This window comes from Xyrauchen texanus, chromosome 32 (genome assembly GCF_025860055.1).
Source record: "Xyrauchen texanus isolate HMW12.3.18 chromosome 32, RBS_HiC_50CHRs, whole genome shotgun sequence".
NCBI classification, from domain to species: domain Eukaryota; kingdom Metazoa; phylum Chordata; class Actinopteri; order Cypriniformes; family Catostomidae; genus Xyrauchen; species Xyrauchen texanus.
The window spans coordinates 5,718,898-5,737,610 of NC_068307.1; the positions used below are offsets into that span (position 1 = coordinate 5,718,898).

At 38.8% G+C, this 18,713-nt stretch overlaps 1 protein-coding gene across 2 annotated transcripts in view; it reads left to right on the top strand.

Annotated features, from left to right (window-relative positions):
* Positions 1–3,230: 3,230 nt before the first annotated feature.
* Positions 3,231–18,713, top strand: part of LOC127626160 (constitutive coactivator of PPAR-gamma-like protein 1 homolog) — a 37,611-nt gene continuing 22,128 nt past the window's right edge. For both annotated transcript variants that reach the window (XM_052101747.1, XM_052101748.1), the window contains exons 1-5: positions 3,231–4,021; positions 13,322–13,568; positions 13,817–13,899; positions 16,016–16,144; positions 16,388–16,478. In XM_052101747.1, the coding sequence (XP_051957707.1) occupies positions 3,548–4,021; positions 13,322–13,568; positions 13,817–13,899; positions 16,016–16,144; positions 16,388–16,478 (1,024 nt within the window). In that variant the 5' untranslated portion in view covers positions 3,231–3,547. The remainder of the gene's footprint in view (positions 4,022–13,321; positions 13,569–13,816; positions 13,900–16,015; positions 16,145–16,387; positions 16,479–18,713) is intronic.

Genomic DNA, 18,713 nt, shown 5'->3' on the forward strand with positions numbered 1-18,713 from the left:
ATTATCAGTTACTGAATTCAAAGTCATTTTGATATTTTTTCTGGGGCTAAGTCACAAAAATGTGGAGGAACCGTCCAGAGAAAGTAATAAGTTAATAAATAAAGTAAAATTCTCATTAAAAGCTGAAATTCTGGATAAAGTAAATGTTGGGATAAGTAGTTTGGAATAATATTTTATTATTATTTCTTTTAAAAAAAAATAAAAAAATAGAAGTGAAACAATGATGTTTTAAACTTGCATTAATATTTGGAAAACGTTTGTTCACCAAATCAAATTCATGTGGTGTAACCAACATACAGGTAGCCATTTTATTATTTTTATATATAATATAATTATGTATTTAATTACATAATTATGTTTTTTTTTATATATATCAGATAATTTGACAATTTTATGGAAAGGCACATTTTGTTCAGGACAAATGCAGGAACCCTTAGAAAACCGCTTGATATTTGTGACTCAAACATTCACAATATTTGTAAAAAAATAAAATACAAATGTTAACCTTTAATTTAAAATCATGATTATAGGGATAGTTCACCTAATTAAAATGAAAATTCTCTCATAATTTACTCACCCTCATGCCATCCCAGATGTGTATGACTTTCTTCTGCAGAAAATATAACGATTTCAAGCTTGGTTACACTTCCTAATGTCATTTAGCACTCTATACTAGGAAGTATAATTAAGCTTGAAATCATGATCGGCAGATGTCAAGATGTACATTGAAAAAATCCAAAATCTATAAAATTGCTTGAGTCTTATGGATTACTTTTATGCAGCCTGTATGTGTTTTTTGAGCTTCAAAGATCTGGTCACCATTCACTTGTATTGTATGGACCTACAGAGCTGAGATATTCTTCTAAAAATCTTAGTTTGTGTTCAGCAGAAGATAGAAAGTCGCACACATCTGGGATGGCATGAGGGTGAGTAAATGATGAGAGAATTTTCAGTTATAGGTGAACTATCCCTTTAGGTTGTGTACGTGTAAAATAAAATATTTTAATACATTTTACATGTTGGTAACACCACTTGACATTTTTAAAGTAATTTAAATCCATTTAAAATATATTTTTAATTAGTTTAAAGCTACACTATGTAACTTTTGGCTCTCTTGCGGAAGAACATTGTTTTGGTTGTGCTTCAGCTCTGCTCCTCTGCGCGGATGAATTTAGTTCGATATGGATACAGGATAACTTAGAGTGATTGGACCAATAAATAACGAAAGAAAGGAAAAGATGGATATCCCAAAACATTTAATCTGAGCAGGTAGGTGCCATATCTTAAGCTGTTCTTTTTGTTATAAAAATTTTTTTTTATTGCAACAAAGACAAGAATAGATTTAACAACAGAATTATCCATACGGAATCAACTTATAACACCTTACACACATATAAACAGACACACAAATTGAAATACATAAGTACATAAAAAAAGACATAATTCAACCAATAGAAAAAATGGACACATCAATAAACACACCAATAAAGATTGTCTTCTTCCACTGCCCCTTGCTAGGACCATTCCAAATGAGACAAATAACTGCCCCCATTTCCTGCCATAAATTGCCAGATTACCCAGCCGTCTGGAAGTCATCTCCTCAAATTCTGCCACTTTACCCAACTCGGTGCACCACTCACGAAATGAGGGCGCATCAGTTGACTTCCATCCCCTGAAGATTACCTGTCTGCCAATCATCACGCTGGTTAGGATCCAGCTTTTTATATATTTATCTCCTATATTCAGGACCGCCCCATCATCCAAAATACACAGTCTGGAGCAAAATGAAAATTGAGTGTGCACTACGTCACACATAAAGCTGTGGACCCTCAAACAAAACCTTAAATTGCTTCAGATGCACCCTTGCATCTCTAGAAGTAGACATGACGTATTTTTTGTATCCTAGCCCACACTCCCTCCTCCAATACCAAGTTTAAATCTTTCTCCCGTGATCTCTTGAGGTTACAAAAGTAAGGCAACATTTGTTAGCATTAGACATAATGATTGCTAGTCTGATAAGTTCAAACGCTGTAAAGTTTTTATAACTGCAGGATATCTGGCCAAATACACATGTGTGCTAACAAGTGAAATTTCTGTACTGATTACAGTATAATTATTGTATTTCACTATACACACACAGATGTGGGTGTTTGTGTGTGTGTGTGTGTGTGTGTGATTACACAACTATACATAAACCATGGGGCGGTCCTGAATATAGGAGCTAAACCACATCAATAAAATATATTTCTAACATGAAGACTTGCAGTCTTGAGTGAAATTTAAGATGACATTTATTTGATGAATATAAAACAGAAAAGTAATGTCTCTCTTTGGCGTAGGAACCGTCTGGCGGTCTGAAGAATTTGTACTCGGAACCGTAATATCCTGCCGGAGATAGGAGGCAGGGGCGTGGAGCCTACCCCCCCGTGCATGACGGGACTCAACTGGTGGTGGTGGAGTGGTGGAGGTTGCTGTGTTAGCACACTGAAACAGCAATGTGATAGATTGTGAGCAGACTTATAAAGCAACGGCTTACATGTGATTGGCTAGGAATTACCCAGCTAATGGTGCGATGATGTACAGCTGCTAGTCTTCCCGCTAGAAATAAGCTGTGCTTACATTACCTGTTGAGTAAGAAAAAAATCAGTTGAGGAGTTGTCGCCACCTCTGAAAAGCCAAGCCGATGTTGATTCAGGTTTTATTACGGACTCTTGTCACTTTCCCTTTTTTCTCATAGACTCTGCTCTGTTTGGGGTTTCTTTGCTTATACAACCGTTTATAACAACACACTTTCAGGTTCACGCTACTCCCACAGCATACACGTGCTACAGTAGCCGGATCTAATTTTCTGTGTACGGATATGAAGTCAACACGCACAGGCGAATGATGTATGTATGCAATTTCACCCGAAATCTGTCCCGACAGCTCTAAAATATAAATCATCATTATAGGTTCATCAAAGTGTATTTGGATGAGGTAAAGACATGGTTTGGAAGATGGATTTTTGTTACACTCTCTCATTAATAACATTTTGTTATTTTTTTTTACAAAAAGTTACAGTGTAGTTTGAAATATTTTATTTTGTATTTTTTTTAGAAAATGCAATACATATTTTTTACTTTTTAAAATACTGTATATTTAAAACAGCTTGCCAGACTGATTATGCAACAGTTCTCCGGCTGTTCAACCGCGCCCACTGAACTCCAGACTCCTCCTCCTCCGGTGTGACGTGCCCTGCGACTGCGCTCCCCTCTTTCCCTCACACACCAGATACAGACCATAGACATGGCTCCATAAAGGTGCACATGGCGGCCAGCAGCCATGAACCAAAAAAACAACTCACCCCAAAAACAAAACAAAATACAGATGCATCTCCGGTTTGATTGATTTTCAACAACTTCCACATCCGCCGTATTATTTCTTCGGTCCGGTTTTCAGCATTTGGTAGAGGCTGCTCGCTCGCTTGCAGCTCTCTCCGTTTCATCCAGACCATTTCACATTCTTACTAAACCCGAAATAACCGATATCATATTTTAGGACAGCAGTTATGGGTGTGCAGGGTTTCCAGGAGTACATCGAGGAGCATTGCCCCAACGCCGTGGTGCCGGTGGAGCTCCAGAAGCTCGCCCAGGGAAGTCTGGTTGGCGGCGGCCGGCTGAGACCCCCTCAGACTCCGCTCCGACTGCTGGTGGACGCCGAGAACTGCCTGCACCGGCTCTACGGCGGCTTCTACACCGACTGGGTGAGTGGAGGCCAGTGGAACCACATGCTCGGGTACCTCGCCGCCCTCGCTAAAGCCTGCTTCCACGGTAACATCGAGCTGCTGGTGTGCTTCCCTGGCGCCTTGGAGAAAGGCCGTCTCCACGAGTGGGTCAAACGACAGGTGAACGACCGGCAGACCGCCCAACAGATAATCAGCCACGTCCAGAACAAGGGCACCCCGCCGCCCAAGGTCTGGTTCTTGCCTCCGGTGTGCATGGCTCACTGCATCCGCCTGGCGCTCCTCAGGTTCCACATCGGGGTGAGTGTTGCAACAGCAGCAGATGCTTGTTGTTTGGTTGCCATCTTCCCTTTATGCAACAGTTAGCTTAGCATAACCAGTCCCAAAGTACTCATAGTAGGATGTCAACCAGACTGCTCTCTTGTTGTGCCATCAAACTAGGTGTCCGTGTTTGAAACAGTATATTTCCCTGCCTAAGCTGGGATAAGATGGGACACCCTAAAACCAGCCATGTTTTATTTCCAGCAGGGATGGGATCTAAACCAGCCCTGGTTTTCATGTTACAAATGTCATTCCACCAAGACTGTTTACTTGATGATCAGCTCTGAAAGTAGGCCTCCTGTTGCCTTATTTTGCATGGCACAACCTTCCAGACATTATCACTGATCAGCCTACTTGTAGCCTGCTTGAATCGGTTTGGCATCCTGGTGGTGTCAGATCTCATTTGATTACACATATTTGGGGAACCTGGAAAGCGAATGCAAAACTCTGCACCAAATTGTAGTGTCTTGACTAGCAAAAGTGCATATTGCTGTCAAAATATGACACAAATATTTTATAACCTAAGAATTTGCAAGGCTTGGACTCAATGTTTTTAAAGATGAAATTATAATGACTACTTTAATACAGATTTTGTCATGCCATATACACCTCTCGCAACAAATAAAAACATCCATTTATGTATGAATGCAAAATTGAAGCTATGTAGTACTAGGTTGTGATGTCATGGAATGGGCCACCTGTTCTTTTACCTTGATTTGCTCTCACTTCTGAGATTTAGCAGCCTGACAGTGTGACCAAGTTCGTGGCCCTGGTTTTGAAAAGAGACAAATGTTCAGACCTTACTTCTGAGATCCTTGTTAATTATATTTTCAGGGGGCTTAAGTGAAGAAATGTCTTACTGTTATTTATGCAGGCATGGAAAATTATGGAAAAATATTTCCTACTGATCATCTTTTATACTTGCAAACTGTGGATAATTGAAATTAACCATCAGAAACTCAAACTTTGAAATGTGGACCAGAATATTGCATGCAAAGTTAAATGTCAAGTTTTATCAAATGTTTCCCTTTAAGTTAAAGCCAGCGTCTGAAATTCACCTTCATATTAAGGGGTGAAATTAATATATAAAAATATAAGAAAATACATCGGTGTTTTCAGGAAACCGATGGAGTGCGTACTCCAGGTAGGGAAGGAGGTATTGCCCCAAGTGAAGGAGTTCAAGTACCTCGGGGTCTTGTCCACGAGTGAAGGGACAATGGAGCGGGAGGTTGGCCGGAGAATCGGTGCAGCGGGGGCGGTATTGCACTCGCTCTATCGCACCATTGTCACGAAAGAGAGCTGAGCCGGAAGGCAAAGCTCTCGATCTACCGGTCAATCTTTGTTCCTACCCTCACCTATGGTCATGAAGGCTGGGTTATGACCGAAAGGACTAGGTGAAGTTCGAAGCCCCTCCGAAGGGTGGCGGTCTTCTCCCTTAGAGATAGGGTGAGGAGCTCAGTCATCCGTGAGGAGCTCGGAGTAGAGCCGCTGCTCCTTTGCGTCGAAAGGAGTCAGTTGAGGTGGTTTGGGCATCTGGTAAGGATGCCCCCTGTCCGCCTCCCTAAGGAGGTGTTTCAGGCACGTCCAGCTGGGAGGAGGCCTCGGGGAAGACCCAGGATTAGGTGGCGAGATTACATCTCCACACTGGCCTGGGAACACCTCGGGGTCCCCCAGTCAGAGCTAGTTAATGTGGCTCGGGATAGGGAAGTTTGGGGGCCCCTGCTGGAGCTGCTGCCCCCGCGACCCGACTTCGGATAAGCGGTTGAAGATGGATGGAAAATACATTTGAAGTCAGAAGTTTACATAAACCTAATAACTACTTTATTTTATGCTTTTATTTCTGCTTTTATTTCTTTCATCACATTTCCAGTGGGTCAGAAGTTTACATACACCTTTGGTATTTGGTAGCATTGCCTTTAAATAGTTTAACTTGGGTCAAATGTTTTGGGTAGCCTTCCACAAGCTTCTCAATAATTTGCTGGAATTTTGGCCCATTTCTCCAGACAGAACTGAGTCAGGTTTGTAGGCCTCCTTGCCTGCTCACACTTTTTCAGTTCTGCCCACAACATTTCTATCAGACTGAAGTCAGGGCTTTGTGATGGCTACTCCAATACTAGGGCTGTACGATTTGGGGAAAACGTCATATAGAGTCAACTTGCTTGGTTATCAAGGAAAATGCAGAAATAGATTACTGTACTTAAACATACAAACTATAAATGCACAGTGTTTTCAAATTAAAATAATATTTTTACAAAATTAAATAATAATATCTTTGCATTACTGCAAACTTGTTATTTTCTCAATATTACACCTAAATAAAATGGAACGATAAATAAGAACATACACATTTCCATGAAAATAAGATTGTCCGAACAAACAGGGACATTTAATCAGGATGTAACATGTACTTTGTATAAACTCTTTTGAAAAGGAAACTGGATATAAAAGTGTGGTTCACTCAAACCACTAAAACTGTTGTTGTTGTGTTTTAATTTTTTTTAAATGACCAACTGGTATTTCCAAATCTAGTACATCTGGTACCTCTTGTCCAGTGTGTGGATAATTTTCTGAAATCCCACTTTGCTAACGGTGCATCATGTCTCTTTATATCTCTGTGAAGACCTGTCATATGGCGTGACACTCGCAAACACATCTGTAATTGTGCTTTGTTTGGCTTTTTAATGTAGTTTTTGTCAATGAAAACTGTTGACATTTTAGTCATATTTTAGTAACATTTAGTCATATTGATATTTTAGCCATAAAATGATAAGCATTTGTCAATCTTGTCTATCCAAAACATATATATATATATATATATTATACATATTTTATACATATTTTATTGTCATTTTAGTGTTGTTTTTCACATAAGATTGATCTTATCATGATGATCTCATCAATGATGCTACACGTTGCAAGCTGCAGACAGCGGGGTTGAGAGACGAGCGTCTCCTTGTTAGAGTGCGCATCACCCGACAGAACTTTAAATCTCTCCCGGTCTCGACTCCCGCTCAGATTGTGTCTGTTCCACGACTGGTTGAAGCGGCTCTGACCGCACCGAAAATGACAGTTTTGGAGTTTGTTTATTTACCTGGCACGCTCCCGTATTATACAGTGGGTACGGAAAGTATTCAGACCCCCTTAAATTTTTCACTCTTTGTTATATTGCAGCCATTTGCTAAAATCATTTAAGTTCATTTTTTTTCCTCATTATTGTACACACAGCACCCCATATTGACAGAAAAACACAGAATTGTTGATATTTTTGCACATTTATTAAAAAAGAAAAACTGATATCACATGGTCCTAAGTGTTCAGACCCTTTGCTGTGACACTCATATATTTAACTCAGGTGCTGTCCATTTCTTCTGATCATCCTTGAGATGGTTCTACACCTTCAATTGAGTCCAGCTGTGTTTGATTATACTGATTGGACTTGATTAGGAAAGCCACACACCTGTCTATATAAGACCTTACAGCTCACAGTGCATGTCAGAGCAAATGAGAATCATGAGGTCAAAGGAACTGCCTGAAGAGCTCAGAGACAGAATTGTGGCAAAGCACAGATCTGGCCAAGGTTACAAGAAAATTTCTGCTGCCCTTAAGGTTCATAAGAGCACAGTGGCCTCCGTAATCCTTAAATGGAAGACGTTTGGGATGACCAGAACCCTTCCTAGAGCTGGCCGTCCGGCCAAACTGAGCTATCGGGCTGAGAAGAGCCTTGGTGAGAGAAGTAAAGAAGAACCCAAAGATCACTGTGGCTGAGCTCCAGAGATGCAGTCGGGAGATGGGAGAAAGTTGTAGTAAGTCAACCATCACTGCAGCCATCCACCAGTCGGGGCTTTATGGCAGAGTGGCCCGACGGAAGCCTCTCCTCAGTGCAAGACACATGAAAGCCTGCATGGAGTTTGCTAAAAAACAGCTGAAGGACTCCAAGATGGTGATAAATAAGATTCTCTGGTCTGATGAGACCAAGAAAAAACTTTTTGGCCTTAATTCTAAGCGGTATGTGTGGAGGAAACCAGGCACTGCTCATCACCTGTCCAATACAGTCTCAACAGTGAAGCATGGTGGTGGCAGCATCATGCTGTGGGGGTGTTTTTCAGCTGCAGGGACAGGACGACTGGTTGCAATCGAGGGAAAGATGAATGCGGCCAAGTACAGGGATATCCTGGACGAAAACCTTCTCCAGAGTGCTCTGGACCTCAGACTGGGCCGAAGGTTCACCTTCCAACAAGACAATGACCCTAAGCACACCACTAAAATAACGAAGGAGTGGCTTCACAACAACTCCGTGACTGTTCTTGAATGGCCCAGCCAGAGCCCTGACTTAAACCCAATTGAGCATCTCTGGAGAGACCTGAAAATGGCTGTCCACCAACGTTTACCATCCAACCTGACAGAACTGGAGAGGATCTGCAAGGAGGAATGGCAGAGGATACCCAAATCCAGATGTGAAAAACTTGTTGCATCTTTCCCAAAAAGACTCATGGCTGTATTAGATCAAAAGGGTGCTTCTACTAAATACTGAACAAAGGGTCTGAATACTTAGGACCATGTGATATTTCAGTTTTTCTTTTTAATAAATGTGCAAAAATGTCAACAATTCTGTGTTTTTCTGTCAATATGGGGTGCTGTGTGTACAATAATGAGGGAAAAAAATGAACTTAAATGATTTTAGCAAATGGCTGCAATATAACAAAGAGTGAAAAATTTAAGGGGGTCTGAATACTTTCCGTACCCACTGTATGAACTTGAATTAAGGATGAAATGAAGATATATCGCCAAGCTATGATCTGTGTTATTTTTTCTGGCCACTAGTTCAGTGTCGGTCTGCTTGGCATGTATCTCCACGCTGAACACCGGAAACTCACATGACATGACCACACGTGCCACTCCCTAAACTGAGACTGACAGTAGAAAATGGGCAAACAGCTCTCAGAGAGAATGGGCTGTCACGTCCACACATGCACTTATTTATTTAATATAATCGTAGCATTTTGCCATCATATAATTGCGCAGGGTGACATCGCTATTGCGATATGATTTATCATGCAGCACTATCCAATACCTTGACTTTGTTGTCCTTAAGCCGTTTTGCCACAACTTAGGAAGTATGCTTGGGGTCATTGTCCATTTGGAAGTCCCATTTGTGACCGAGCTTTAACTTCCTGGCTGATGTTTTAATGTTGCGTCAATATATCCACATAATTTTCCTTCCTCATGATGCCATCTATTTTTTGAGGTACACCAGTCTCTCCAGCAGCAAAGCACCGCCACAACATGATGCTGCCACCCCCATACTTCACGGTTGTGATGGTGTACTTTGGCTTATAAGCCTCACCCTTTTTCCTCCAAACATATCAATGGCCATTATGGCCAAACCATTAAAAAATGTTTTCATCAGGCCAGATGAAATTTCTCCAAAAATTAAGATCTTCGTCCCCATGTGCACTTGCAAACTGTAGTCTGGCTCTTATGGTGGTTTTGGAGCAGTGGATTCTTCCTTGCAGATCAGCCTTTCAGGTTATGTCGATATAGGACTCGTTTTACTGTGGATATAGATGCTTGTCTACCAGTTTCCTCCAGCAACCTCACACGGTCCTTTGCTGTTGTTCTGGGATTGATTTGCACTTTTTGCACCAAACTATGTTCATCTCCAGGAGACCGAATGCGTCTCCTTCCTGAGCGGTATGATGGCTGTATGGCCCATGGTGTTTATTCTTGCGTACTATTGTTTGTACAGATAAACGTGGTACCTTCAGGCATTTGGAAATTGCTCCCATGGATGAAACAGACATATGGAGGTCCACAAAATTGTTTTCCTGAAGTCTTGGCAAATTTCTTTTGATTTTCCTGTGATGTCAAGCAAATGTGGCACTGAGTTTGAAGGTAGGCCTTAAAATAAATCCAGGTACACCTCCAATTCAGTACACATCAGAAGCTCATTGTATAAAAACTTAACAATCTTCTGGAATTTTCCAAGCTGCTTAAAGGCACCGTTAACTTGTTGTATGTGAACTTCTGACCCACTGGAATTGTGATATAGTCAATTGAAACAATCTGTCTGTAAACTATTGTTGGAAAAATTACTCATGTCATGCACAAAGTAGATGTCCTAAACGACTTGCCAACTATAGTTTGCTAATATTAAGTCTGTGGAGTGGTTAAAAAATTTGTTTTAATGACTTCAACCTTAGTGTGTATGTAAACTTCTGACTTCAACTATATATATATATCACCATTTTATCTCATAAGTTCACACACCCCTTGCAGAATTTATACAAATATAAGACATTAAAGATAATTTTTTTTATTTAGTACTGCAACAGAACAGATGTTTACATATATTCCACAATACGATAGAACAATTTACATTGTCCTGTCCAAAATTTTACATCTTGCTTTTTATTATAGTGTGTTGCCGCCGTGAGCGAATGAATGTTGAATGTTTACTCCTTTTGTAACTAAAGTATGAGTTCCTCAATTGTCCAAAAGTGTCAATCTGGATCTCTCAATCATGTACTCATCATGTAACCACTGTTGGGAATAACTCAAATATGGAGAAGATTCTTGGAAACCATAGAACCTGCATTGATCATCAAGGAGGCAAAACACCATAATAAGAGCCAAAGGTTTGTGAAGTTTTGAGCAGGATCAACTGTGTAAATTCTGATATTTTTTTGTCTTGTGGGATATATGTAAATGCAGTACCTGAGATCAGCTTCAACAGGACAGTACAAAATTAACCAAAATGTTATATACTGTATATACAGTACTGTTAATGTATTTGCCTCATCCTGATTTCTTCTGTTTTTGTGTATATCTCATACTAAATTGTTTCAACACAACAATACAACAAAACCAATATGAGTAAACACAAAATAAAGTTTTACTCTCGAATGTGGAACTGTTTGGAAAACAGGTGTCCCGTTTCATCTGGCGTAAATCAAACACAGATTTCCTTAAAAAGTACATCATACCTAGGGTTAAGATTGGTGGTGGTAGTGTGATGGTGAATTGCAAAAATTGAGGGAAAAATTAATTCTGCTGACCCGGAGAGGCCTTCAAGCCACAGTTTCTCGTGCCCACTGTGAAATTTGTTGGAGGATCTGTGATCTGGGGGTGCTTAAGCAAGGCTGGAATCGGGCAGATTCGTCTTTAAGGACCGATTAATCAAGCCACATACAAGGTTATCCTGGGGAAAAAAACTTGCTTCCCTCTGCTCAGACAATGTTCCCCAACTCTGAGGATCGTTTTTTCCAGCAGGACAATGCACCATGCCACACAACCAGGTCAATCAATGTGTGGATGGAGGACCACCGGATCAAGACCCTGTCATAGCCAGCGCAATCTCCAGACCTGAATCCCATTGAAAACCTCTGGAATGTGATCAAGAGGAAGATTAATGGCCAAAAGCCGTAAAACAAAGCAGATCTGCTTGAATTTTTTGGCCAAGAGTGGCTTAAAATCACCCAACAGCAATGTGAAAGACTGGTAGTGAGCATGCCAAGACGCATCGAATCTGTGATTTGAAAATAAGTGTTATTCCACCAAATATTGATTTCTGAACTCTTCCTAAGTTAAAACATCAGTATTGCGTTTTTTAAAAATGAATATGAACTTGTTTTCTTTGTATTATTCGAGGTCTGATAACACTGCATATGTTTTGTTATTTTGACCAGTTGTCATTTTCTGCAAATAAATGCTCTAAATATTTTTATTTGGAATTTGGGTGAAATGTTGTCAGTATAGAATAAAACAAAAAATTTCATTTTACTCAAAACACATACCTATAAATGGTAAATTCAAAGAAACTGATCATTTTGCAGTGGTCTCTTAATGTTTTCCAGAGCTGTATAATGTATAAATGTATAAAATTAAAGAGGTTTTCGGTGCAAGCCTGTCTCTTTTGAGTTTGCCTGGGTGGTTAGGGCAGTTGTTTCTGTTTATGGATGGTGGTCGCATGGTGCTTTAATGGCCAGGTGTCGTGGGCTGAGCGTGAACTTTCAATTCACATGAAACTGAAGCTTAAACACAAAACTTCCAAAGTATAACAGAGGAATTCTTATCCATCAAAAAAAGAGACTTAAATCAGCTGTTTGGCAGCATTTAAATGACTGACTGAAGACGACAGATTTATAATAAGCAGACAAAAGTCCTAGAAAGACACGCATTCTGAAAATGGGACAGAATGCTCCACTAGTCGTCCAACAAGAAAAGTGGCCTTTATTTTTAGTTTAATATTTTTAACTGTGGTGATTTTAAAGTGAATTAAAGATGCCACTTTTTGTAAAGTTTATGCATGCGGTGCATTTGCATGTAGTTACTATCAGCGAGCTTTACATTTACGTCTACATTTTTTCTCTCGGACGGTAATCTCACTGTCAAAAACTCACACCACCGCATCCCTGGCGTGAACAGACCAGAGAACAAACATCATAGGATGGATCCCAACAACAAGTCAGCACAGTGGAAAGAATTAAACATTTCTGGGAGTAAAGTGGTAAAGATTATACACTATAAACTATACCCATTTATACACACCATTTGAAAATTCAACTGTTCCTCACATTCACGCATGCGCTCATACACTGGGGGAATACCAGAGTTTTACGTAAGAGGAAACTCCACTATTGCAGCACAATTCCACTGCAAATGGCGATGCAAATTTAAGAAAACAAACACTGAGGCAGCTCTGGAATATCTGGAAATAAAGCAATAACCCGCTTTCTTGTGATCAAGTAAATGTAGCCAGTGAGTGATCTTTCTGGCGATGTGAAGAGATACAGCAGCTTGTCTGTAAATCTTCCACTCCTGGTTCACCACATGCGGGCGAAGTCTCCATACAGTAAATCCACTCCTGTGTTTATTGTGCCCAGGACATGTGTCATGCGTAATTAAGCGTGCACTGTTCCACAAAATTAGTTTCTTTGCTAGGATGTGCAGTTGGGTCGAGCATGTACTTCCTGGAAATTTATATGCCAATTTTAGCCACCAGAAGTGGGGGAAAACATTTAATGCCACACTATGTAATAAATTAATAAGAATAGAATATAAAGAACTATGACAGTTGTTACAAATACAAAATTCATTACAGGAGCATTTTTGCCTCAACAAATCAATTAATGCATTTGACAGATACATAATTACACAAAATAAAATAAATAACTTATTGCAGCCAAAATGTGCCACAAGTTATTTCCATGGAAAATCCCATTTATCTAAATTTGTTCTCAGTCTTCTGAGCGCTCCTGATATTTATGTTTCTTCTTTCAGGTTGTTCAGACTATCGAGGACCATCACCAGGAAGTGATTGCCTTATTTAGGGAAAATGGATTCCATGGATTGGTCGCCTATGATTCCGACTACGCTCTGTGCAACATCCCGTACTACTTCAGTTCCCATGCTCTTAAACTGAGCCGTAACGGCAAGAGCCTCACCACCAGCCAATACCTGATGCACGAAGTTGCCAAGCAGCTTAATCTCAATCCAAATCGTTTTGTCATTTTCGCTTCACTTTTAGGTATGGTTTTAGACTCTGGTTTAACCTTTCCTCTTATTATATGCTTATATTTTAAGAAGTGTAATAGTAATATAATATGGTAAAAAATATTGCTTTTTGGTTTCACACCTCAATCAGTCAATCATCTTGATACAATATCTTTCAAATTTGTTATCACTAATAAATGCTCAGCTGCAGTAATAAGGCACTAGTAAGTTACTCTGTTTGCAATACATGGTTAAATGCTAACTAAATACATGTTTTTGTAGGTAATCACATACTGCCTGATGAAGACTTGGCTGCCTTTCACTGGAGTTTACTTGGTCCTGAGCACCCTTTAGCATCCTTGAAGGTAAAGGCAACACTCTAAGGAAACTTGTTTGTCAACCGATGTGTAAATGTAAACATTTTAATTTGGCATTGATATCTACATTATATTTAAATTGTACATACAGTTGTTTTTATGTATTACCCTTGCAGGCACTCACAGCTGTTTGTTTTGAGCTGTTAATAATTGGAGGTTTTCTTCATTCACAATATAATGTTCAAACTGTGCAAACATAAGATTTCAGTCTGGTTAGATTTCCTCGGTAACAAGCCACTGTGACCAGTTTCCTTGACAACCAAATTGAAATGATGTCTGGAAAATAACTTATCAGGACCATGCAAAATCACTTCAGCACTGTGCCCTCCCTTACCAGTTTGTTTTCAATCAAGCAAACTTCATGCGCAAAGGGTTGAACTGAATTGGAACAATGATGTGTAACCTTGTGTTATCTGTTCTGTGTTTGTGCTTCTGCTGGCTTCATTGATTCACTGTGAGCTAGAATAGAATGGTCTATACTTGATTATAACACTTGACTAGCAGATCCATGTGTGATCATCCCTTTTAATCACGGTCATCTCAGTGCTTTTTTGTGTGTATTGCATGAAACCAAGATGAAGGGTTGGTTACAGGGTCATTGCATTAAAAAAAACAGTTCTTTTAAAGCTGAAGTGTTCAGGTTCTGCAAATGGTATTGCAAAAGCAATCACAATTTCAAATAGAGTCCAGTAAACTCCCTATGTCTTCAATTGTTTGGACAAACAGTTTGTCCTGCCTCAGACTCGCACCACTGGTCGAGTCAATGTTGTTTTGTTGGGCTGGACCGGTATCTCTAACAGCAAGATCAAAGTTTTGAAAGCGGCAGTTTTATCTTTAATGAAAACAAAAACTAAATGATAACATTTCTCTTTACTAAAATAAAAAACAAATCTAACATGGTTGGAAAAAACTGAAACTAAACCAATACTTTTACGTGATTGCAAAACTAACAAAAATACGATTCAAAATGACCTCAAATTAATTAACGTTTTAGACTACGTCCACATTGAGGATAAATTTGAAAACTGCGTTTTCGTTTCGATACGCTCTCAGTCCACACTGCCGTTTTCAAACGCTTTCTAAAAGTTGCTCGTCCACACTGAAATGTCTGAAAATGCTTAAATCCCCTTACTGCGCATGCAGGAAAAAAAAAACTTAAGAAACGTGGCCCTGCGTCATTTCCATGTATGGTCTGATACGCAATTGTCCTTGTATTCTGCCAAGGACAGCATTTCCAGGTAAACTTCCCATTGCCTTTGAAGGAATGCAATGTAACATTTACAAAGGCACAACAACACCGCTTCAACATTGGTGGCCATCTTGATTGTTATGGGTTGAATGTAATCCATGATTACATCATATGAAAGCAAATACAGTTTCCCAGTCCACGCTACAACGCGAATACAGCGTTTTGTGTGAACGCCAAAACTTAGAGAAAAAGATGCATTTTCAAATGTATCCAGGTTAATATGGACTTGGCCTTAGTTTTTGATACACAGTATGTTACAAAAAATTTGAAACCTTTATAGTATGAAAAATGGTACTAGATATTGGTAACAAAACTGTTAAAAGTATTTAAATGATATCTGTAAACACTATCTTTGGAAGCCATAAAATACTAAAACTAAAATAAAAAATAACTAGACTAAAAAACACTGAAAAATCTAGAGAATCTAACAGGTTAAAGTGTGAAAACTAAATTAGAATAAAAAGTTTCGTTATTTTAGAATAAAATGATAAACTATAATAACCCTGGAAAGCGACAAAGGGTTACACTTTAAGGTAAAATCAACGTAAAATTGGCTTACGGTTGTCTCTGCATAATAAGCTGGGTTACGAGAAAGAATTTGAACATCGAAAAAATTACACGCATCAGCTTTCAGATATTTTCCAATGTATCTTATCCATTGATTTCTAGGAACTGAAGTTTCGTATATGAACAAATCATTCACATACCGACCTCTACTTTGTCTGTGTATTTATGATTATTTCGCGAAAATGTCGGATTGTACCCATTCAGATATTTACTCCTATGACGCCCATCACATTTTTAAGCAGAAGGAGCTTTTGCTGGTGGTGTGATGAGTTGTTTTCTCTGACACAGGTCCGTGCCCACCAACTCGTCCTTCCTCCTTGTGACGTCGTCATAAGGGCTGTGGCAGACTACGTCCGCAACATACAAGATGTCAATGACCTGGAAGCTATTGCTAAAGACATTTTCAAGCTCTCTCAGGTAGGATGACATGTGTTTTTAGCACCCAAGAATTATAGAAGACCATTTTTGTTTTGTTTGAAAATAAAGGAATAATACTTTCAAAAAAATACAATTCTGTTATTATTTACTCACTCATGTTGTTCCAAACCAGTATGGTGAAGTTTTTTTTTTTTAAGAATCTTCATGCATTAAAATGACAGAAGAGTGAGTAAATAATTCACTATGTTTTGTATATGATAATTGTGTCGACTTGTATTCTAGTCCAGAGCCGATGACAAACTTGTCCGTTTCAAACAAGCAGTGGAGTATTACGCCACCGCAAGCAGGCCTCTTCACTTTCCCCCTTATTTAGGTAAGTGTTGCTGAATGTAAATTTTGGTTTGATTCGTTCTGTGCAATGTGTGTCTAAAGACAAGATCCACTCAATCGATTTGTCATTGAATGAGACTGTTCTTTTCAGTCAGTTGTTGATAAAAAAAAAAAACAGCAAAATAGAAACATGTTATTCTAATCACTAAACTTGCCACAATGTCTACATTTTCATACCAGTGCGTATACCCGTTAAAAACCTGTTATACCGGTAATACCATTGGTTGGACACTAGGGTTGCCATGGTGTACAGTGTTACTGGTTTTACTCTGTACAAGGGACAACAACGATGTAAAATCAGCAAATAGAATAGACTTGCATAAAGAATAGTTGCCTGATGAAGAGTTTGTGATCCATATTAAATTAACCTAAATAACGCACTGAAAGCCAGATGTTCTTTACCAACGTATCAAATTACACAGGCAGCAAAGTACTCACACTGACAGAAGACATTTAATTGCAGGTTGCAAATATAATGTGCATGGTGGGTAACTGTAAGATGTCTCTGATTCAGAATGACACAAGGAATGCTGTTACACACACTTGAAGAAACACAGTCCATTTATATTTTTAAGAACAGATGACAGAAAAGCAGTCAATGCACATGTCAGACGTGCTGTTTGTTTGGAGGCGTGCAGTCTCATGGAACACGTGCATGTAAAGGATTCTCACTCTTTGTTTCAGTCTTCTGAAATTTCTGAAATAGTGGGCTAAAGCACATAACTTATATATATATATATAATATATTTACAATTTGTAATTACATCAGTCAAACCCCGGCCTATATATTTTATATATATATATATATATATATAATAAAAATATTAGTGAACATATTTCTGGCATATTGCCCCATAGGGGGGAACAAAACACATTTATTCACACACACAAATTCATTACCTTTCCGAAGCAGCTAAACTGGGTCCTAAAATGAAAGGTAATATTAATCCCAAAATAAGTGATGTATTTGCCCGGACAACGAAATACCCAACTGGTGGCCCATGATTGAGAGAATGCACAAATAAAAATTGTTTCGTTGCCAAAGAGATGTTGCCCTTCACAACTGTGAAAAGCCATCTTTCATAAAGTTGAACAACACTATTTTAATTGCAACCAGTTGAAATTTTTGTTTAAAAATCAATTTCAAAGTTTGAAATCAAGCTGCTTTGCATTGTTGTGTAGGCTATTGCTTAACGAAAATGACCCCACTGTACCACCTAATGTCCAACCAGCAGTAATACTGGTGTTAGTCAGTTTGAACATGAACTGAACATGAACACCACACCGGTGAGAAAATTATTATGATACCGTGGCACTTCTATTGGACTTAATTAACACACCATGGCGTAATATTTGTTGTTCAATAGGCTACACAATAATTCAAGGCAGCTTGATTTCAAACTTTGAATTTTATTTATTTGTATTTTTTTTTACAAAATTAACTAAACTAAATGAAAATGGAAACAATAGTGCAATCAGATAAAATTGTGTTGTTCAACAAACCTAATCCAACATGTCACACAGCAAACATAGGCTATGTACAAAATGAACATGCCAAACAAGAAATATGTACAGTTGTCCTGTAAATTATTTGGCAAGATAGACTAGCACTTATAATGAAAACGGCTATGACCAGAGATAAAGAAAATATTATATCCACGTGTCCTAATAAACACTACCTTTCCCAAAAGAACAAATCAATGGAGCCAGTATTTTTCAGTTAAGTGTTTTCTTCCCCGGAATTAATACGCCTTTTCCATTTTTAAAGCTCAACGAAAATGCGATCTTAGTTTAAAATTAGGCTCATCTGTTTATAGTATAGTAATGTGCTAAAATAGTATCAATAAAAATGAATTTAGCCTTTTAGGGCCGCTCTCTTTGTACATATTAATAATGTTTTATTTTTGTAGAAAACTCTCTACAGTTGTGTATACTTTTTATATTACAGTTTTTAAAAAGTGCTGCCATTTTTCCTCAGTCCTTTAAGTGTCTCTATCTTCCCTCATGTGTTTACTGGTGTTTTGGAATCACAATGATGGGAAACAATTGTAATGCACTTGAATCCCGCCTGCTGCCAGTTAAAAGTAACGTCTTCTATAAGTGCGTGTACACAGGAAATATGTCGATAAAGAACATCTGGCTTTCAATGCGTTCATTTAGGAGTCACAAACTCGTTGTAGGCAGTTCTAGTCATTTGGCTATTGATGTAGGAACTGTC